The sequence below is a fragment of the Rhinatrema bivittatum genome, chromosome 6, assembly GCF_901001135.1.
Source record: "Rhinatrema bivittatum chromosome 6, aRhiBiv1.1, whole genome shotgun sequence".
In the NCBI taxonomy this organism is placed as follows: Eukaryota; Metazoa; Chordata; class Amphibia; order Gymnophiona; family Rhinatrematidae; genus Rhinatrema; species Rhinatrema bivittatum.
In genome coordinates, this window is record NC_042620.1 from 72,864,991 (window position 1) to 72,888,606 (window position 23,616).

The 23,616-nt window shown below is 44.0% G+C and overlaps 1 protein-coding gene across 2 annotated transcripts in view; it reads left to right on the top strand.

Annotated features, from left to right (window-relative positions):
- LYPD6B (LY6/PLAUR domain containing 6B) overlaps positions 1-23,616 on the top strand; it is a 301,641-nt gene that overhangs the window by 269,393 nt on the left and 8,632 nt on the right. For both annotated transcript variants that reach the window (XM_029605445.1, XM_029605444.1), the window contains 4 exons: positions 694-831; positions 2,878-3,043; positions 13,800-13,898; positions 18,177-18,307. In XM_029605445.1, the coding sequence (XP_029461305.1) occupies positions 2,929-3,043; positions 13,800-13,898; positions 18,177-18,307 (345 nt within the window). In that variant the 5' untranslated portion in view covers positions 694-831; positions 2,878-2,928. The remainder of the gene's footprint in view (positions 1-693; positions 832-2,877; positions 3,044-13,799; positions 13,899-18,176; positions 18,308-23,616) is intronic.

Here is a 23,616-nt window from a genome sequence, read left to right on the forward strand (position 1 = left end):
TCTCAAAATAAATATATATATATATAACACACATATATATTCTTTTTTGCATTTTCAAATGTGGGCAAATAAGTTCAGCCTGCTTTCATGAAATTCCCACTGAAGTGTAGGCAGATGGAATGTGCCATTTAGGGCAAGTTCATTTTAGCTGAAAAATGATTTTCCAGCTAAGATGAGTGGTAGGACAAAGCAAACAGCACTGTACACAGTTTTAATTTTGAAGCTCTTCTAACAAAATAATTGTTCCCATTGTTTTGTCATTACTTCTTCCCTTTGATTGTTCTCTAATTATTATTTGCCTGATACCTGGATGCCTTTTGGGGAAAGAAAAATGTGCAAAATGATTTTCCCTATATTTTGTAACAAAAACTGAGTACCACCCAGTAGCGCTGCACTTTGAGTGAGGTCACTGTTTATATCGTATCAAAAAAGCCTGCGGTGAGCTGCTCATCTCCGGTCTTTACTTCATGACAGATGGACTTATCAGTGCTCATGTATACTCACAGTATTTGCTATACAATGCAGATATTTTTAGTGAAATATTTAGTGATTAATGAAATATATGACATAGAAGGCAGTCTTCAAAAGCCGTTTACTTATATGCCTGACTGTTTGCCCTTGGTGAAAGGGCTTTTCACCTTATATACGGTAAACTCGTGCATTGTGCCACAGTTTGCTTTCTTTTGTCTGCAGTGAATGGCGGCAGCCCTCTTTTCCCTGCCCGTTGCAACGACTTCCAAGTGACAACTTTTAAGCCTGTGGGACAAGGTTCTTGGATTTTCTTCAGCCTGCAGAAGTCCCCGCCGAAATCGCTGTCGATAGGCTTCTGGGGTGAGTCCCGTTCTCTCGAGAAGGGCTGCCTTGACTTCCTGGGAGGTGGCCCTCCCTTCCGGATTAGCTGTTTGGAAGGCATCTTGACTAGACCCAGTGAGCAGATTCCCCAGATAGGTAGCCCGCCTGTTCTCTGGCTAGCCTGCAGTCATGCTGTGCATTCAAAGTTCTTCAAAAAACCATCCGTGACTTCTCCGGGGGTCATTTTAAGTACTTTCGGTGTCACAGGAGGTGGACTGACTCTGGCCATTTGCACAGCTTGGCCTATCTGCATTAGCACCATTTGCTGCTGATCAATTTGTGTTTACAGGGCGTTTTGTAATTGTTGCTGCCGTGTAGCAAGGACCTGGATCACCTGATCAACTCCCCTGCTTACTTAGCTGATTCCAAACTATGTACCTTTCTGGGGATAGGAGAGTGTGGAAAACAATTTAAAAACCTGCTGGCCTGTCCAACCCTTGCTCACTGCTTCATGAAGAGATAACCCCCTTGGCCTGTTGTGCAAAAGCTGGATGAGTGGAACGGGAGGCCCCAGAAAAAAAAGAAAAAAAAAACCTAAAGGGTTTTTTTCTGATTTGTGTTTTTTTATTCTGCTATTGTGGCTGTGGGCTCTTGTCTGTTCTTCTCGCTTAGGCAAGAGATCCCACTACTGCCACTGTATGTGATAACTCGAGTGGTAGCGGCTTGGAAACAGCCAGAGGGAAAAGGAGGCAGACTCTGGCTGTTCCTTAAGTGAAGTTTATTTATAGTGAAAGTGCAGTGCAAGCAAAACAAACAAATTAGGCAGCTCACCTTGAATTGCAGGTATCTGACAAATATTGGGTATCACACATGGCAGGTCTTAACATATTCCTGCTTCCTGCCTGCTCCAAATGCCTCTCTAACTCTTCTGGGCCCTGCCAACTTATGTTAGGCTGAAGGGATCTTCCCTGGACCCAGAATCTCTTGCAGGGCTGATCCTTAAGGAAGACCCCACAAGATTTCTGTGGCCAGTCCCTTAAGGTAGTTTGAGGGAGATTCAGTATACTCCCTCGCAGAGGCCTTATTAGTTTGAATGCACAAGGCCACAATAGTCAAGCTAGTTTGAGAGAACATTGTACAAATCTCATCGTTGTGTGAGTTTTTTCACTCTGAAGGACATCAAATCTTCACAAGAGTGTACTGTTCTGTTCGTACGTCTCACTCTGCATGTCAAAGTGGCCCCTAACCCCTACACTACTACCTAAACCTCACCTCGAGTTACTAGCTGGGCCTCATATAGTAGCATAAATAACTAACTACTACAAGGGCCTTATAGTTAGTCAGTCTCTCTCTCTCTCTCACACACTCCCCTCCAGTGGTTGCAGGTAAGAAATATAATTATTTTGGTATTACCACAAAGTGTGAGGTGCTAAGATAATGCACATTGCAATAAATAGGCTATTACCATAAAACATGCCCCTCTTCTTATCATGTGTGAGCGGGAGATCGCTCCTGGGACCCCTACTGGACCACCAGGTACTTTAGAAAAGTTTTGGGAGGGTGGGGGATTCTAAATAATGGGATTTAAAGGGTCAAGGTGGGTTTGGGGGTTGTTTTAGTGTGCCCTTTCTTCCCACCCCCCTGAAACAATAAGAGAACCCCACAAAACTTTTGTGGGGTTTTCCTATCACTTTCAGGGACCCCCCGATTCCTGACGGATGAGAAATTATCGTACGATATTTTAATCCGTTAGAAAAACGATTGACATCCCTAGTGTTTAATGAGTTCCCTGGAGGAAGTTACTAAAAGTAGCAGAAATAAGGAGCAAAAAATATTTTTAAAATAGTTGTATTGAAATTGTATACAAAGAATTTATTTTCTTGATATCTTGAGCAAAATTCTTGTAAGTTGTTAGCCACTGCTGCTTAAATAAGGGGAGAACATTCATAGCGTTAACCCATCAGTCTCACAAGCAAACTCAAGTGCAGAGCCAAGGCATTATGAAGTAATAGGCTTTGTTTCTCAACATGTTTTCCCTGTAAGTATAAAATGGGAGGTTGTAACTGGATGCTTTCTCTCTTCTAGGTGATCTGTACCACCCCAACACAGCAGGAGGTACCAGATCCCAGGAGCACTATGCAGACATCTCATCGGTTGTTGATCATTTGTTTTCTTCCGCTCTTTGCCTGCTCAGTAAACTGGATTTCAGCCAGAAACATCAACTTCTATAATGTGATACCTCACATCGGCCGTGAGTAGCCATCTCCAGCTCTGCGAGTAGGGAGAATCACAAATCTGATGCAGATTCCTATCATAACTGCAAAAGATGCCCCAAAATGAATCATCAACATTTGGTCTGGAGGGTAGTAAGCAATTTTCCCATGCACACAAAATGGGAAAACTCCCATAGTATGTCAGGCCCAAGGTCATGCATGTCCTGGATTGAAATGATAGACAGAGCTAGATTATAGATTGCAGTAAAATGTGATCTGGCATTTGGTGTGTGATGTTATACCTGAATGTGCATATTGTGCACTGTAGGACATAAAGTGAAGAATGGAATCCTTGCAGCACCTGTTTGCTGGACATCTTGGGCCCGAAAAAATGCTACTGCTCCCATTAAAAGGATTGTTTTTGCAAATTTTGAAATATTTTCCACAATGTAAAGAAAGGCATTTGGCCTCCACCTGAGGGATTAAGTGTTTTCAAGGGGAACTGGTTTGCGTGCAGGCTTCCTGCTTCTGTGGGAACTACTTTCAGGTTAAAGTTTCACCGCAGTTTTTCTTGACATTTCCTGATTCTCTCCTTTTGATTTTATGGCCTTCCTTTTCTCATGACTTTAACAGTCATGAGGCCAAATGTCAGCTGTGGGCAAAAGGTACAGAAAGCCTCTCTTAATCTGCTTGCACAATTTTAAATTGGTGTAGCATGCCCACAGACTTAATCTCATGCAACTTCTAAAAAGGAAAAGGAAATGTTCAGGCCAAATCAGACTGGGACTTCTGCCCAGACAATGCTGGAATTGGGCAAAAATCACGCATTATTTATTGAATTTTATACCATATAAGATACATTTCACAGTGTTAAGTAATAAAACAAAGGAAAAAACGTCTACCGTATTTCCACGACAATAACCCGCCCACGTATATAACCCGCCCACACACATAACCCGCAGGTTTTCAAGATTTATGAAAAAAAGTTTTAATATACCCCGCCTCCTCATATAACCCGCAATTCAAAAAAAAAATAAATTTTTAAATACCTGTCGGAGGGCCGCGTGGGTCCAGGCGGGCGGCGGGAGCCGGGTGGTCGCGTGTTAAATCTAGGCCGCGGGCGGGTGGGCGCTTGTTCCAGGCGGGGGCGGGTGGACGCGCGTTAGTTCGAGACGGCCGGCGGGTGGTCGCGTGTTAAATCTAGGCCGGGTCGCACAGGCGCGCATTCATTCACTGCCGGTGGGGGCTGCGGCAGCCCCCACCGGCAGTGAATGAATGCGCGCCGAAAGCAGCTTGTTCCAGGCGGCGGTGGCGGGTGGACGCGCGTTAGTTCGAGGCGGGTGGTCGCGTGTTAAATCTAGGCCGGGTCGCTCAAGGCAATCTAGGCCGGGTCGCTCAAGGCAGTCACATGCCGTGACGTCACGGCATGTGACTGCCTTGAGCATCGAATCGCAGGGGTCGCATTCATTCATCCAGGCGGAGGAGCCGGCTGCTTTCGCCGCTACTGCCTTGAGCGCCGAAAGCAGCCGGCAGCGGCAGCTGAAAGCAGCCGGCTCCTCCGCCTGGATGAATGAATTCATTCACTGCCGGTGGGGGCTGCCCCAGCCCCCACCGGCAGTGAATGAATGCGACCCCTGCGATTCGATGCTCAAGGCAGTCACATGCCGTGACGTCACGGCATGTGACTGCCTTGAGCGACCCGGCCTAGATTGCCTTGAGCGACCCGGCCTAGATTTAACACGCGACCACCCGCCTCGAACTAACGCGCGTCCACCCGCCACCGCCGCCTGGAACAAGCTGCTTTCGGCGCGCATTCATTCACTGCCGGTGGGGGCTGCCCCCACCGGCAGTGAATGAATGCGCGCCTGTGCGACCCGGCCTAGATTTAACACGCGACCACCCGCCGGCCGTCTCGAACTAACGCGCGTCCACCCGCCCCCGCCGCCGCCTGGAACAAGCGCCCACCCGCCTGCGGCCTAGATTTAACACGCGACCAATCAGGAAGCGGCCGGGCGCAGGGATAGGACGGACTCCTCTCAGCTGCAGCCTATTCAGAGTCGGGAAACTTTATTGGTTGTAAAATTTTTTCTGGATAACCCGCCCACGTTTATACCCCGCGGGGGGCATGCGGGGTAGGTAAAAACGCACATTACCCGCGGGTTATATGCGTGGAAATACGGTACTCAATCATCTTATTTCTATCTGGGAATAATTATCTATAGAAATGACAATCATAAGATAAAAGAGAATACAGAAAAGAACATATTACTCTAGAAGCAGTCTAATAGTAAGAAAATCTCAAACAAGTACTTATGTCAACACTCACCCTATTTTCTAATTACCAGCACAATAGAGATTCTTAGGAATGGGTATCCAAGTATAGTCTTAACTGGTTAGATTGGGTAAAAACATACTTATTTCCCTGATTTCTATTAATACAGCGACATGGATATCTCAGTAAGAATTTAGCCCCTCTTTTTTGAACTTCTCCTCTCATTAATTAATTAATGAAAATTCCTTTCTTCTGATTTGCGTTTCTCTTGATATATCAGGGAAGATCCTTATACTCTGACCATAAAACTTCTCTTTCTGATGTCTAAAATATATTCTCATTAATGAATCTCTTTCAGCTAAGAAGGAAAATTGAATAATGATGGTAGCTCTAGTACTTATATTTGTCTCAAATGACTTCTCCAATGCATCCGATAGATTCAATTCAGGTTGATTATCCTGTTTCTGACTTTCTATTTCCTGATTTTGAGGCATATAGTAAATTCTAGCAATTGCTGGTATTGCTTCATTAGAATACTTTAATACATTTACCAAATAACTTCTAAACAGGCCTAATGGGGATATTAAATGACTTTTAGGAAAATTCAATATCCTTAGATTGTTCTTCCTAACCTGATTTTCTATTGCCTCCAATCTATCAAAGTTAATTTTTTCAGACTTAATTAAGTTTGATTGAATCTTATCCATCTCCTTTACCTTAACCTGCAAGGAATTTACAGAATCTTCTACTTTATCTACCTTAGTTTGCAAAACCACATTCTTATTTAAGACTTCTTGCAGTATATTAGCTATATTATTTATAGATCTTTGCATTGAGATTAGCATAACCCCAATTTCTTTAAGGGTAAAATTCTTTGGAGTAATTATAGAAATCCCAGTTAAGAGTTCATCTTGGTTACTACCACTTCCTCCCTCTATTGGAGCCTGACCGGGTATGGATTGTCCTGATGGAATACCAATTTGAACCTTGGAGCCCATCTGTGGACTCTCCGAGGAACAGATTAATCTCTCTGCTTCTCTCTGGTCTCGTAATGGTGTAAAATCCAACTTAAGTTTAGGATCTCCTCCAAGAGAGACCCCAATTCTATTCCCGTCTGGTGCCTCTGGTGTCACTGGTGCACCCGGGGTTAAGGATGTTTCGTGTGTCTGGAGATTCAACCCCTGCTCCCGATTTGATCCTCCTGCGACTCCTCCTCCTGATGTTTCTATAAGGGTTCTGGCAAAACAATCCTCAATTTTGGGTTGGTTGTCCATCACTAGCGTGGAGGACAATTCCCTCAACTTTGCCTTCCTCTTTGTATGTGGCATTACAAAGAGGACGCTCAGTCAAATCCAATATAGATTAAAATAAAGGAAAGAGGAAAAAAGTCTTACTGAGGAACTTTTGCCGTTGACAAAATAAGAGCTCTTTATTTCTTCTCCATATCCTCGTGGCTACAGTACTAATAACAACAGAGCTTTCTGCCAACGCCAATCTCGCCAAGCTAAGCCAAGCAAAGCCGCGCGCCCTTTAGGCGTGCGCAGCTTTGGTGGTGCGCCGGCGGCTGCAGTGCACCGGTAGAACACTGCTCTTGTAGGCGTCTCCCTCGGCTCCGCCCCCGATGTCCAGGTCTCGTTGGGTAAGAGAAATTAGTAAGGAAAGTCACTGGCAACAAATTCAGGAGTCTGCAGCGAGTGGGAAGCTGTAAGGACGCCACTCTTGTAGGCATCTCCCTCGGCTCTGCCCCCAATGTCCAGGTCTCGTTGGGTAAGAGAAATTAGTAAGGAAAGTCACTGGCAACAAATTCAGGAGTCTGCAACCACACAGCGCTTTTTTCCCGGAAAACATTTCTGACTTGATAATTTTTTCTGGATTTTTTCCTCCTTCCAGTAGTCATTGCAGATTTAAATCCTGAGCCAAGGGATATGCTGTGTAGAAACTGTGCAGTCAAACTGTTCTCTTCCTACCCCAAAAAGATATAAAAACTAAAATCTGGCCCATAGTGTTAGGATTAGGAATCACAGAGGTTTATAATAGTTAGAATAAATACTCTTACACTTTAAATGGCCAGCCAGCAGAGCAAGTTTAGCTGAATAAATTTATCTGGCTAACTTAGCTGAGATATTCAGCAGCATAGCTTTGCCACTGAAAATATTTGGCTATCTTACAGTTAGCCGAATAAGTTTATCTGGCTAACTATAGGACAGGCAAATAGCTGTTCTCTACCTATCCAGCCAATTAAGTTTGATAAGGCTGAAAATTGGCACTTATCCAGCTAACAGGGTCATTCATCAAATTGCGTTAGGGTCTTATGATGCGATAATAGGCTGTAACATGCGTTATGTTGCCGGAAGAGTGCACTATCATGGCGATATTGTGCGATATATGCAATATTTTGCATGTCATCGCCCAGATACCCTCCCCTATTACAATAACCTTCTTTGCGTGTGATTTGCACGCATGAAGAATGCAAATGCATGCAGAGAAGGTTATTACTAGGCAATTTGATTCAAATATTTTATCACAGCCGACCGAGAAGGTGGTCAGCCGCAATAAAATAACATCTCCTTGGTTAGCGTTAGATATGCGACGGGAGCCTCGGGACCTATGTTAGGGGCAGGGAAAAAAAAAAGAAAAAAAAACCCACAGCCAAACAGGGAGGTTGAGCCACGGTTATTGCTGATCCCCCATTTCAACCCGGGGCCACTATCTCTCCCCAGCCCCCATATAGCCAGATCCCCCCAGCCCCCTCCAGAGACCCCCTTACCTTATCATGGATCTCATATCTGGGATGGGTGCAAGGGTGCACCTCTTCCCGACGTGGATCTCTGGAGGGTGGCCAAAGGGCGGGGGGCTTCCATTTTAGCAGGGGCTGGGAGGGGAGCCGCCACCACCACGCACATATACTGTAAACTTTATTTTTATTTTGGGGGAGTTATGGGGCCTCGAGCAGCGGCCTCGGTTTGAAACAGGTGTCAGCAATGACCCCCCACTCAACCTTCCTCTTTGGCCATGTTTTTTGGGGGGCGGCCAATGCCCTTTAAGATGATGGTAGTCCCATGAGATTGGGGCTGCCGAGGCATTAAAGGGCCGCTTGCCGCGGTCTTTTGTGTCATGGTATTTGGCCGCGATACAAAAAGAATGCGCATCAAGCTGTGATGTGTTTTCAGGGGAGGGGCCCCCAGTATTGCAGCGATACCCCCTCGCGATAGTGGGACCCCCTCCTGCTATAAAACAGTGTTTTGATGAATGTAGGCCTAAGTTAGCTGGATAAGTAGCTCCTCCTGGAATGCCCCAACCCTCCCCTCACTTATCTGGTTGTTCCAGATAAACAGCAGCTGGTCATAGTGGTCAAATTTTCAGACAGCACCACTTAGCTGGCTAAGGGGAAATTGGTTAATGTTGCTGAATATTGACTTCTGAGTTTTTTTAATGTTTTGCCACCTTATAGATTGTGACAGTATTCCATGGTTCTCAAATTAGTCCTCAAGCCACCCCTGGGCCCCTCTACTCCAGATAGTTGGGTTTTCTGAATACCCCTAATAAATATGCATGAAATATATTTGCATGCAGTGCTGACAATGTATATAAATATACCTCTTGCCTATTCTAATTCTAATTTTGAGCATATATACTGCATTCTTGGTTCATCAAAGGATCACAATCACAGCAAATGCCCAATATCCAATGTATTCCAGAAACCCTCACAAGTGTAACACACTCACAGAAACAAAATAGGTTTCACTGGTCAAATGTTCTCATTTGTAATATAACCACATGTGCAATAACCCACATATATTATTTGTAGGACCCACACTCAATGAGTTTGTCTGTCAATCAAACTCATGATTAAGGTTATAGGTCCCTTTAATTTATTTTATTCTTAATTGTTGACTTTTTTTTTTTTTTTTAGATATTTTTGTTATTTTTTAAGATTTTTTTATTTCTGTCTTGAAATTTTCATAAAAGCTGACGAACTGAAGCTGATGAGTATTGTTCCACAGACTTGTTTGTGATAATTTCTAACATGATTTGCAATGGTATATCCAGTTTGTGGTGAACATGGAACTGTTTCTAAAGTAGCTCAGATGATTATTGCTCCATTGACTCTCTTGTGATTTTGCAACGATATACCCGCATTGGGATAAATATTGTAGTTTGTCAGCTTCAGTCCGTCAGCTTTTATGAAAATTTCAAGACAGAAATAAATCTTAAAAAATAACAAAAATATCTAAAAAAAAAAAAAAAAAAAGAACAATTAAGAATAAAATAAATTAAAGGGACCTATAACCTTAATCATGAGTTTGATTGACAGACAAACTCATTGGGTGTGGGTCCTACAAATAATATATGTGGGTTATTGCACATGTGGTTATATTACAAATGAGAAAATTTGACCAGTGAAACCTATTTTCATCAATAATTGCAATAATTAAAAAAAAATACATAGCCAAAAAAACAGAACAACATACATAATCAAATACACATAATCAAACACATCATCTATAATAAAATGCCTCCTAAACATGTAAACAAATATATAAACAAATATATAATATATAAATAAATGCTAAAAATACATGTTAAGATTCTATACAGCCAACTGGACCGGCTTCCGCTTTGCTTTTTGGGTCCGTCCCTATTACCAAAAATACATGTTATAAATATATATCATGTAATAATACATAAATCCCCACCCATCCAACAACCATGCCAGCCAACCCCCCCCCCCCCCCCCCGAGGTACTGAGAGTCATTACCTCATCAGCCACCCAACCAATTAACTAATAACCCTGTTTTCCCCTCCCTGCATAAAATCCCACATCTCAAAAAGCATATAAAATATAACCCACTAAAGCAGCATTGATAACACTGCAAAACTCCCCATAGAAAGTCCCCTCGACAGGGGGGTGCACATTCAAAGGCGTGAAACCCTTTGACTCATTCGGGATATTCTGAAAACCCAAGTGGCTGGAGTGTTCCTCCGCTTTGTTAGAATGTTAAAAAAGAATACAAGGAATATTGGGATTGCCTCATAGTCCTAGAGGTACTCTCATGCCTTACTGTGCTCTTAGTTATGTGAAGTAAGAAAAATACTCCAGCACTCACAATGTTAGCCAATGTTAATGAAGATGATCAGTCTAGAGCACAGGTTCCTAAACCTGTTCTGGGGAAATCCCAGCCAGTCAGGTATTCAGGACGCCCACAATGAATATGCATGGGATAGGTTTGCATGAATTGCCTCCATTGCATGCAGGGTTATCTCATGCATATTCTTTGTCAATATTCTGAAAACCTGACTGGCTGGGGTCCCACAGGACAGGTTTGGGAACCACTGGACTAAAGCAATGCTTTAAATGTTTATTGTTGTTGGTTTTGATTTTAATATTTTTAATACATTCTGTTGAAACAAGAATGTAGATTTAGTAAAGGGTCGATTTTAAGACTTGCGAGTATGCGTCCACGTGCGCAGGTATTTTATTACATGCGCTGGTCGGCACGCACATGTTATAAAATGATAATATCTGCACGCACATGCGCGCCGGATTTTAACATCTGCATGGGCGTGTGCAGGCAGTTGGGCTCTTCCACGCATGGGTGTGGAGGGGGGGGATTTTGTAAATTACATGTGGTGACATGTAATTTACAAAATCCACCCCCCCCCCACCCATGCATGGAGAATTGCTGGACCAGAGGCAGCATGGATTCACCAGGGGAAGATCCTGTCAGACAAATCTGATTGACTTTTTTGACTGGGTAACCAAGGAATTGGATCAAGGAAGAGCGCTCGATGTCATCTACTTGGATTTCAGCAAAGCTTTTGATACGGTCCCGCACAGGAGACTGGTGAATAAAATGAGAAGCTTAGGAGTGAGTGCCGAGGTGGTGACCTGGATTGCAAACTGGTTGATGGACAGAAGACAATGTGTGATGGTAAATGGAGCTCTCTCTGAAGTGAGGGAGGTTTTAAGTGGTGTTCCACAAGGATCGGTGTTGGGACCGGTCCTGTTCAATATATTTGTGAGCGACATTGCGGACGGGATAGAAGGTAAGGTTTGTCTTTTTGCGGATGACACTAAGATCTGCAACAGAGTGGACATGCCGGAAGGAGTGGAGAGAATGAGACGGGATTTAAGGAAGCTGGAAGAGTGGTCGAAGATATGGCAGCTGAGATTCAATGCCAAAAAGTGCAGAGTCATGCATATGGGGAGTGGAAATCCGAATGAACTGTATTCGATGGGGGGAGAAGGGCTGATGTGCACGGAGCAGGAGAGAGACCTTGGGGTGATAGTGTCTAACGATATGAAGTCTGCGAAACAATGCGACAAGGCGATAGCAAAAGCCAGAAGAATGCTGGGCTGCATAGAGAGAGGAATATCGAGTAAGAAAAGGGAAGTGATTATCCCCTTGTACAGGTCCTTGGTGAGGCCTCACCTGGAGTACTGTGTTCAGTTCTGGAGACCGTATCTACAAAGAGACAAGGACAAGATGGAGGCGGTACAGAGAAGGGCGACCAGGAAGGTGGAGGGTCTTCATCGGATGACATACGAGGAGAGATTGAACAATCTAAATATGTATTCCCTGGAGGAAAGGAGGAGCAGGGGTGATATGATTCAGACTTTCAGATACTTGAAAAACTTTAATGATCCAAAGACAATGACAAACCTTTTCCGTCAGAAAAAAATCAGCAGAACAAGAGGTCACGAGCTGAGGCTCCAGGGAGGAAGACTAAGAACCAATGTCAGGAAGTATTTCTTCACGGAAAGGGTGGTGGATGCCTGGAATGCCCTTCCGGAGGAAGTGGTAAAGTCTAAAACTGTGAACGACTTCAAAGGGGCGTGGGATAAACACTGTGGATCCATCAAGTCTAGAGGGCGTGAATAAAGAGGAGGCATTCAAACACTGCACGGAACGGCAGTAGCCACAGAGGCATTCACGGAGCGGGATGCCAGTGGCCAGCAGTTGGTGTTCCACCTTCACGGAGCGGAAGGATGGAGGGCTGCTATCTCCAAAAAAACCAAAAAACAAACAAAAATAAAAACAGGGGTGGGTAAGAGTATGGGGTAAGGGTGTGGCCTGCTTGTTACAGCAGTTGCTACCCCTAATTGAGCTGGACGTTCACTTGGATGCAGATACGGCGCTGCTCTCTAAATTGGTTGTGGGGTGGAGGGGAATTAGGGCTGGAGGGTACTGGAAGCCAATAGTAACAGGTGGGAGAGAAAAAAAAGGGGAAAAAATGGATAAAGTGCGTAGCTTGCTGGGCAGACTAGATGGGCCGTTTGGTCTTCTTCTGCCGTCATTTCTATGTTTCTATGTTTCTATAATTGGCCTTTTTCCCAGTTCCCTACCCACCTACCTAACCTTCCTCCTTTCCCCTCTCCATCCCGACCCTTACCAAGGTACACCAAATTTTTTTAGTTCTATACTTGCAGAAGTAAACGCAGCCGGCATGCGCTTCCTCGGGACAGCATCTAATTGCGCTGTCCTGGCCCACTCCTTTTACTTGGCCCAGCATTTCTGTGCGTAATGGGAGTTACGCGTGTGGCCAGGCCCTTTGTAAAATGCGCACAGCACACGCAGGGCTCGGCCATGCTCGTAACCCCTGTTTTTTGTGCGTGTGGGCCTTAAGTATAATAAAGACGAAAGTTGCCCCGCATCTAAATCACCGGTCGGTATGCAAACTGAGTTCCAGCCAGCTACTCCCCACTCTCTAGCTCTGCCCTCTCTCTCTCTGTTCTCACCAGGTCCATCCCCCTCTCTCTGAATTGTCCAATCCACTGTCTACTACCAAATATGGAAACTGAGCTCCACCCCTCTCTCTGGCTGTGCTCTCCAGCTCTTCCCCTCTCTGAATTGTCCAGTCCCCTCTCTACTAGCACACAGTCCACCCAAGCATTCCTACACTTCAAAGTATTTGCCTGTACTTGGACAAGCTTTTACTTACTTTATCATTTACTTACTTTATCATTCCTTCTAATATCTTGATAGAGCTCCAAATTTAGATGCTAAACTGCATGGGGTTTTATTTTTTTAGTTTGCACCTTCATGAACGGAAATAATCCGTGAGCAATTTAACAAATCATGGAGTCCCTTCTTTCACAAGCCTTGCTCATATCTAATAAATTCTCGTAGAAAAATGTTAGTTTTATTCTAGCAGGAGCATAATGAGAGAATGAAGATAATAGGTGATGAATTGCTTACCTAATTATAACGTACTCCGCTTTAATGGGGGGAGAGGGCAAAGTTCATTTTCTGAATTGAAGCAGTTTGAGTCGATTAGTTCTGTACAGTGTTTCAGTAAACAGCGGTAGCAGCTACGGAATTTGGTGATATTCAGAATGGTTGCTGCATCTGTTTACAATCTGTCTGACAATATTGCAAAATCTGCAGACTGGCAGGCTACATTCAAATAACTGTATATTGATTTGCTCTATTCCATCAGTTTTGAAAATATAAGTGTTTAATTACAAAAATAAAATCCCCCAAATAACCCTCTATCCTTTTTTGTTTCTTTTCTCAAAGCCACTCCTTTTCCAAACAGTTTTAAGTGTTTTACCTGTGAAAGTGCAGTGGATAATTACAACTGCAACAGATGGGCTGAAGACAAATGGTGTCCTCCGAGTAAGTCTCTCTCCTTACAGAAGTCTGGTTTTCTACATTCACCTAAAGCAGGGATCTGCAACCTTTCAAAGAAGAAGCCGTTTTTTGAGTTTGTCTTGAACCAAAAAATGTTGAGGGCCACATCACACACTTGTATGTATGTATGGGATGTACTGATGTTCTTGAAATGTGCATCCATATAGGGGGTGATTTTCAAAACCATTTACAGGCATAGAACACAACTTTCTGTGTGTAAATGCGTCATTTAGAAAATGTGTCAGTCTTTGCATGCAAAAAGTATGCATGGAACTATTCCGTGCTTATTTTTGTGTATACAAACAAGTTTGGATCTAGCTAAATGGCATTTTGTTTGAATATCTGGCTATGGTCAGCAGCTGCCACGTAGCCAGTTAACTTTTTATCCAGCTAAAAGGTTAGCCAGCTAACTTTATCATGGCAGTTTGGGCTGGAGAGAGAGCGAGAAGGAGACTGTAGGGACCAATATGTAAATTTATACTATTTATACTGCTGTAAGAGGGGCAGTATTAACTCAGGGTGAGGTTTGGGAAGTGGGGTAGGTTTGGGGGGATAGTTTTACTTACACAGTTTGAGGTATGAACAGCAAAATTGACATCAATGAAGATTTTCTGTCATTTGGAGTGATGAAAGTTAAAAGAGGAGTTGATTTATACAATGTGCTCAGTTCCTAGCTTGATGCGATAAAAACCTTTTCGGTCAGTAACGCGCCTGCGGTGGATTAATCAGCATGCGATGCAAAAATAGCGCGGGTGCGAGAAATGTATCACGCATTGCGGAAATTATCTGTGCGATGCAGGACCAGGGAAATTAGCCTAACCACGCCCCCTTTTAATCATAGGCATCATTTCCACTATATTTATAGCATTTTGAAAAATCCAGGGGTAAATGAGGGACAGGACAGGCACATTCTGGGGCGGAGCCCTTGTCCAGGTAACTTAGGGACCTGATTTACTAAGTGTTTTTCCTATAGACACAGAATGAGGGTAAAGTGTTAGTAAATCAGGCCCTTAGCTGGATAAACGCCAGTATTGAACATTATCCAGCTTAGGACCTGATTCAACAAGGCATTTTACAATAGACACAGAATGGAAGAAATACCTTAGTGAATCATACCCTTAGTGTTGCGCTGGAGGTGGACCCTTGGCCTGGTGCAGGATAAGTACGGCCCTCCGATCGGACCCGGAGAGCGCCTGCCACCAGGAGGCGGAGTACAGGAGGAGACAGAGGCTAGCTGGAGCTTCACCAATAGCAACCCGGGGTTCCCTCAGGTTGAGCCCTTGGTTACCCGGGCTGCCTGGTCTTAGGTGGGCCTCGCAGGGCCTCCGAGAGAGAAAGTTCAAGGGTGTGCCCACCACGAAACAAGGGTATGCGGTCAACATTCAGAGGAAAATGTCCAGAGGAGGCGTGAATAGGGTGTCCAAGTGTATTGTAAGGATCAAGGTCAGAGTAAAGTTCAGAATGGTCAGCCAAAGCAGGGGTCAATACCTGAGGTCAGTCCGGCGAAGTCAGAGCAGGCGGAGGTCAGGTCTGGAGAGATCAACGTGGTCAGGCAGGCCACGTTGACTGCACGTCAACTGGGAGGTCGGTTCCAGGCAGCGGTCAGACGTGGTCAGGCAGGCGGAGGTCAGCTCTGGAGAGGTCAACATGGTCAGGCAGGCAGAGGTCAGTTCCGTAAAGCAGACACCTGTAGACAAAAGAACGCAGGAAACATTGATGCAAAGGCAAGCTCTGGCCGTCAGAGCTTGCCTTATATAGGGCTGAAAGGATGACGTCATCTGGGGAGGCCCGGCAGCCCTAGCGCGCCGCAGCCCTTTTAAATCCTGCGGAGAGGCGCGCGCTAGGGGAGTCCCTGAGGAGAAGGGAACTCTGCAGCGGCGAATAGGCCACGAGATCAGGCCTGGGCAGTGATGGCATCCCCACCACGCCGCGTGGCCGAGGGAGGCCACCAGAGCCGCGGAGAGGAGGTAAGGGGGGCTGGCCACGGAACCCGTGGCCGGTCGTCGCAACACTTAGTTTGCTTTCAACTTTATTTGTATTTTTAGGGAGTCAGGGCTGCCTCAACCGCTGGCCCTGAGTTGCAACAGGGATCAGAAGTAACCCCCGCTCAACCTCCCTGTTTGACTGTGGTTTTATTTCCCAGCCACTTAAAAAGTGCAGTGGGAGCCTTGGGACCCTCATTAGGGTCCTGGGCCTTCTGCCGTACATCCAGCGCATGCCAGGGAGGTGTAGTTATTTTATCACGGCTGACCACTTTCTCGTTTGGCCGCGATAAAATATTAGCATTAAAATGCCTGGTAATGACCTGCTTTGCATGCATTTACAAATTGCATGCCAAGAAGGTCATTGTAATAGGGGAGGATATCTGGGCTGGGACATGCAAAATATCACGTATATCACGTGATATTGGTGTGGTAGAGCACTATTGTGGTGATATTGCGTGATATATAAACAATATAAAACTCGTTAGAGCCTTTTATCGTGTGTTAGGGCCCTACATTTTTTATCTTATTCTTAGCTCCTCTTTTTTTTTTTCCTTATTTTATTTTTTATATTTTTACATATTTTTGAAAGAAAAGGTATACTATATGATAGCCACAGCCTTTGTATTTAAGCAGTCTCTTTGAGATTTAGTTGTTCATGATGTGTTCTTATTTTTCATATATGGGAGTGGTACCTGAGTGGAATTCTGAAGGGGATAAGGTCATCAGGACTCTGATTTCATTATACTCATAATGATGGGGAATGGCTTTGTAGGCAGAGTTTTCCAAAAATATAAACACACATCTCATTAGGCATGCAAAATAAACTGGGATGAAAAATGGAATCTAAACCCTTTTAGTGCCTAACAACTGATTTCTTCCTTTACTGGCATATATAGAATTTAATGTAGTTTCTAAAAGCTTTTAGATTCCAGTGGATTAATTGATTTATTTTCAGTGCCATTAAATTAGTAGAAATATATATTCAGTGTACTGCTACTGGAAGATAATCAAGCTGCCCAGAAAAGTTCCACTGTAATAGGAGTTTTTGCTGCTTTGAAATAGCCTGAAAAAATAAAAGGAGATTCACTCACAACAGAGCTCAGTAGAATAAGGTTCGGCATCAGACTGGATTCTGGTTTCCCTAACTAGTCTCAGAATTAACAAGTCAGCACACTGATGTCCAGGGGATGCCAGTTATATATATTATAGGGTTTGTTTTTTCTGGAGGAGAGGTATGTCGCTAGCCTGAACATGATAAGGATTAGTGATAAGGGTTTAGATGGATAATCATGTGAACAAATGTTCTTTACTAAGGAATAAGTGGCTTTTTCAGTAGATGTTGGTCTTTTAAGAGAAAGACTGATAGGAAGTGCTGGAACGACTTTAGGTTCCAGTCTAGAAGATGAAATAAAATGAGTGCTTTAATATTAAAAAAAAAAAACTTCACTAAGTGTGCAAGAAAGATTTATCATTTAACAGCCTGCAGCTTTGCTTTTGGCACTTACCTGTATGTGAACTATCACAGAGTGGTTGTGGAGTTTTCTTATTGTGAAATCAGCAAGGAGGATCCTGGCAAAAGTGCCGTGCCAGTTATCTTAGTAAATTATTGTATTTTAATGAAGAACTGTAGAGGATAACTCCAGGAATAAACTTGTGGTAGAGCCTTCTGGCAGGACAGGACGCCTCTAGGATATACAATTCACTGCAGAACAGCCAGCTGTCGTCATTTCCAGGACCAGAGCATAGTGATCTGAATCACTTCTCTTTTTTCATGTTGGTTTCTTCTTTGCATTTCTCTTCACCCCTATCCATCATTGTGTCAGTTTAGAAAACTTGGTACATGCTTGAGTGAGAATAAGTGTTGCTTCCATGAATTCCCCTGACATTCTTTCACTCTGTTGTGTCATTGGCCTTCATCGAGGTTTCAAAATGTTACTGACCTGGAGAGAAGCTCCATTCCATAACTTGGAGCTCTTGACACGACACAATGTGCCACATGCATGCCCTCGAGCTACTTAGTTTGCAAAATCATCCTTTTGAGTCATATAGCCACCAGTTTGGCACGCAAAGCCCTACTTAACATAATCTGATTTGGTTTCAGCCTGTAAGCCAGTGATTGGAAATATTTCTTTGATGTTATCAGACAGTTGATGAGCATGCAATCTGTTTCTTTGATTGAATTGTTCTTTTCGTATATTGAATAGTGAAACAGTGCATGCCAAGACTTATACAGTCTACTGTAAGCAGGAAAATAACACTATTTTGATTTACTATACAGATACAAGATATTGTTTGACGGTGCATCACTTTGCAAGCCATGGAAGGAGTAGATCTGTCACCAAAAAGTGTGCTACTAAAGAGGAATGTCATCGTGTGGGATGTCACCACTATAGGGATTCAGGGCACACGGTAAGCTTTGGGTTTTGTAATTCAGAAATACATTCCTAGTAACACAGTAATGTCGGCAGAAAAAGACCAAATGGTCCATCCAGTCTGCCCACCAAGTTTCTTATGGTAGTAACTGCCGCTCTGTGCAGCTTACCCCCCAGCCTTATATTAAGGGTAATAATACTACTAGGAACATTTTTATGGGGTGAGTGGCCTTGATAATTCAGAGAATGCTGCTTGAACGTGCTTTGCTTTTGGACTTGTGCATTGAATCAGTCCTGTGCTTTTTTCCCTAATGTCTGCATATCAGTACTCCCGAGTGTAAAAGTCAGAGCCCAGTTGGGGCTGTAGTCAGAATCTGATTCCTCTGTCACCCCCACCACTGAAGCAGAGAGTGATGTTGCAGTTGTGTCAGAATCATGAAAGCTGATTGGTTACCCCCATGCATCCTTTTCTTCATTTCCATGCTCTAGCCTTGAAGGATCCACAGAGTTGTTTATCCCATGCCTTTTTTAATTTATTCACTGTTTTGTCCTCACCACCTTTTCTGGAAGGGCAATCCAGGCATCTGTGAAGAAATATTTCCTGATGGTTCTGACGCATCCCCCCTGGAGTTTCATTTCATGACCCCTAGTTCTACCATCTGCTTTCCAACAGAAAGGTTCGAAGTTTGTACATCATTAAAATCTTTCAGGTATTTGAAGGGTCTGTATTATATCTCCCCTGCACCTCCTCTCCTCCAGGGTATATATATTTAGATCCTTCAGCCTGTCCTCATCAGTCTTTTGATACAGATCCCACACCATTTTGGTTATCCTTTTCTGGACCACCTCCATTCTGTCTCTGTCCTTTTTGAGATGCAGGTTCCAGCACTGAACACAGTACTCCAGGAGAGGCCTCACCAAGAGCGTGTACAAGGGCATTATCACCTCTTTTTTTTCTTACTGGTTATTAGAGATGTGAATCGTGTGCCCGATTGTCTTAACGATCAGGTTCGGATGGTGGGAGGGAAAAATCGGATCGTTAGAGATTGTGAATTGGAATTGTTCCGATTCCAATTCACATTGTTAATTTTTTAGTGAGGCCTGAGCAGATAAACAAAACCCCACCGAACCCCCCCCCCCCCCAAAAAAAAATGTTAAATTACCTGGTGGTCCAGTGGTGGGGGGGGGTCCCCGGCGCGATCTCCCGCTCTCGGGCCATCGGCGCCATTTTGGCTACCACTGATAAAAAGGCGCCGATGGCCCGAAAAAAAAAAACCCCACCCCGACCCTTTTCAAATTACCCCTTTGCTTCTCCCACCCTCCCGACCCCCCCCAAAAAACCTTTTACATGTACCTGGTGGTCTAGCAGGGGGTCCGGGAGCCATCCCTTCAATCGTGCGGGTGCCGGTGCTGGAGGTTTCAAAATGGCGCCGATCGCCTTTGCCCTTAACTTGTCACAGGGAGCGACGGTCGCTCCCTGTGACAAGTTAAGGGCAAAGGCGATCGGCGCCATACTGGCAGTCCAAACCGGCAAAGGCAAAGGCGATCGGCGCCATTCTGGCAGTCGATCGCCTTTGCCCTTACCTTGTCACAGGGAGCGACGGTCGCTCCCTGTGACAAGTTAAGGGCAAAGGCGATCGGCGCCATTTTGAAACCTCCAGCACCGGCACCTGCACGATTGAAGGGATGGCTCCCGGACCCCCCGCTAGACCACCAGGTACATGTAAAAGGTTTTTGGGGGGGTCGAGAGGGTGGGAGAAGCAAAGGGGTAATTTGAAAAGGGTCGGGGTGGGTTGTTTTTTTTCGGGCCATCGGCGCCTTTTTATCAGTGGTAGCCAAAATGGCGCCGATGGCCCGAGAGCGGGAGATCACGCCGGGACCCCCCCCCCCCCAACTCGACCACCAGGTAACTTAACATTTTGGGGGGGTTCGGGAGGGTAAGGAATTTCTTTTAAAAGGTCGGGGTGGGTTTAGGGGTTGTTTTGGTGTGCCGGTTTTCCCGCCCTCCCCCAAATAATTCCCGTGCCCTATTTAACGATACAATATAAATGCTCCTGACGATAAATCGTGGGCATTTGTATTGTATCGTGTACTCTAACGGTTTAGAACGATTTTAAAATTATCGGACGATAATTTTAATCGTTCAAAAACGATTCACATCCCTACTGGTTATTCCTCTCTTTGCAGTCTAGCATTCTTCTGGCTTTAGCTATTGCCTTGTTACATTGCTTCACCGCCTTCATGTCACCAGACACAGTCACCTGAAGGTCCCTCACCCAGTCCGTGCACTTTAGATTTTCGCCCCCTCATCACACACAGTTCTTTTGGATTACCGCATTTCTTGGCATTGAATCCCCAGCTGCCAAGCCTTTGACCACTCTTCCAGCTTTCTTAAATCACTTCATTCTCTCTACTTTCTCAGGCGTGTCCCCTCTGTTGCAGACATTCAGACATTAACCCAAAGAAACAATGTATTGATCCGTGCTTTCAGAATAGTATCTGAATAACAGAGGAAATTCACTACAATACTGGCATCATAGTTTCTTTGCACTGTAAATTTCAGAATCCAAAAATGGACAATAATTCAGTCAAATTGTTGGTAATGGTACTGTACTGTACAGAGAAGTAGAATTGGAGTTTCTTCATGTGGATCCATACATATGACTTGTGGGCTCCAGACCTGGAAGGGTAAATGATTTTGTACATTTAAACAAAGTAATTTGGTAAAGAATAACCAGTAATGTTGCTGAAGGGAACACTTAGAAATACATGAAGAACAGCATTACCAACTATTCCTTGTAGTATAAGGGCCTCTGAATTATCAGGAACACCTCTTATTTGCAATTCCATCATTTCATTTGTTGATTGAAGTACAACAGAATGTGCCATCAGAGTTGTGCGCTTGCATATGAGAGACAAACGTTTTAAGATTTGTTGCATTTTGCATTTGTATGTGAACTTTCATCATAGGATTTAATGACGAAAGTTTCTACAAAAAATCATAGTGGTGAAATCTTGAAGTATTAATAGGAAATATTTTCCAAAAATCTTAAAAAAATAAAAAATAAAAAAAAAAATTGCAGCGCCAGTGATTCATTTAAAATATGCTTTAGTGGCTCTGGAATGTTTTTCTGTGTAATTTTTAGGACTTCTTCCAGATTCCGCATTCTTGTGTGCCATCTGACTCATGCTGGGCCTAGTCAAGGAGAAGGTCAATGAACATCCCCAACCCTTGATAGAGTCAAGCAGAAGGCTAGCAGCACAGAAAAGGGAGCTAACATTGCAATATTCCCCAAATTATGAAGAAATAGTTTTTTTAGTTATCTTAGAATAGTGCTTTGCACTGTCCAGCATGGATTTCATCCTAACTGACTGACCAATGAAGAAAGCTAAGCGTTAAAACCACGTGTTGAAATTTAGCACACAGTTTCCTAACGAGCAGGATAATATTTTGTAACTCCCAATACACAGGCTGATTCAAAAAAATCTGCAGAAGAGCTGGCGCTCCGAGTTGAGTGCCCACTCTTCCGACACGCGCCCAGACACCTCTCCTGGGCACGCGATTCTCTATTTAAATTAGGGTCCACGCTAATAAGGAGGCGCTAGGGATACTAGCGCATCCCAAGCGCCTCCTTATTAGCAGAAGCGGCGGCTGTCAGCGGGTCCAACAACCAACGCTTAATTTTACCGGTGTCGGTTTTCGAACCTGCTGACAGCCACGGGTTCGGAAAACCGATGCCGGCAAAATTGAGCGTCCGTTTTCCAACCCATGGGCTGGTGGACAGCCTTTTTTTTTTTTTTTGGGACCTCCGACTTAATATCGCTATGATATTTAATATCGCTATGATATTAAGTCGGAGGGTGTACAGAAAAACAGTTTTTTCTGCTTTCCTGTACACTTTCCTGGTGTTGTCCATGATTAACTCCTGCCTTTAGGCGTATAAGGGGTACAGTACAAGGGATAATAATAGTGCGTGTAAAATGCGCGGTCAAACGGGGGCTAAATGGTGCGCTCGGCCTGACGGTAAGCTAATATTATGCTAATGCCTCCAAAGTTAAAATGTGCACATACACAACCAAGTATGCACAAATTCAAGTTAAAAGGTGTGCTCAGCATAGGCTGAGCGCACATTTTAAACTCAGGGACGGGGGGATTCAGTGAACTCCAAGCTGTAGGATGTCTGTCACTTTCGGCGTTAAGTGTCTCCACAACTGCAGATGTATCGGGAGCCTCAGAGCCTTGGCTTGGGCTCTATCTCTTACTTGGATTTTATTTTTAAATTTTGTTTTTCTTTATTTGTTTGTGCCATTCATCTATGGAAATGGTTAGCTCAGCTGTAGCTTGTTCCACTGTCACAATAGGAAGGGGGGAGGTTAAGATAATGTGAAACAAAGTTTTGACCATAGCCATAGTGCATGTAGCACAGAGCAGCACAGAAACAGTCGGCTTGTTAAGGGCAAAGCACATTGGAAACCTTACTCCATTTCTGACCAGGAGTAAAATTTCCAACGCTAAGAAAACCAGAAGTAAGCCAGCACACCTCTCTGCATCAGGGAGTAATTGTTAATGCCTTCATTTGCATGGGATTTCCATGTGAGGGTGCTAAGCAGGATGCACAGTTGTGCATGCACATTTTATGCACACCTGATTGCACCAGCCTCTATTTTATCTTTATTAAAATTTGTGAATCGCTTTACATGAATCTAAGCAATGTTAAAAAAAAAAAAAAAACCAATCAAAAAATAAACACACAGAATAAAAACACAAAATACATAAATATCTGCATCAAAATTTACATGCTGCTCGGGTCTTAACCATCTGACTTCCTGACAAAATTCATAATATGCTTGCTTAAACAATCATGTCTTTAATAAAGACTTAAAAGTTTTCAAGCTGTCTGACAAGCACAGTACCTTGGGTAAGGAGTTCCAGAAGATCGGGGCTGCAACTAGAAAGGCACAGTCCCTTGTACTGAGCAGCGCTTGTGGTAATGATGGACTATCCAGAAGACCTCTCTGTGAGGACCTTAACTGGCGGGGAGAGCAGTGCACATGTAACCGCATTATTCCAAGGGGAGGCTGACGAAGAAATCAATCTGAAAATCGTGCCAATCTGGTACTGTATCCATTGATTAAGTGATAGCCAGTGAAGATTGATTAAAACTGGCGTGATATGATCCCACCACTGATTACCAGATATTAAGCGGGCCGCTGCATTCAATAAGAGCTGCAACGGTTTTAGTGTCTTTGCAGGGAGGCCTAAATAGATAGAATTACAATAATCAACAAGGGGTAGAATACAAGCCTGGACGACTGTCCAAAAGTAAGACTGATCCAGCAGATGTT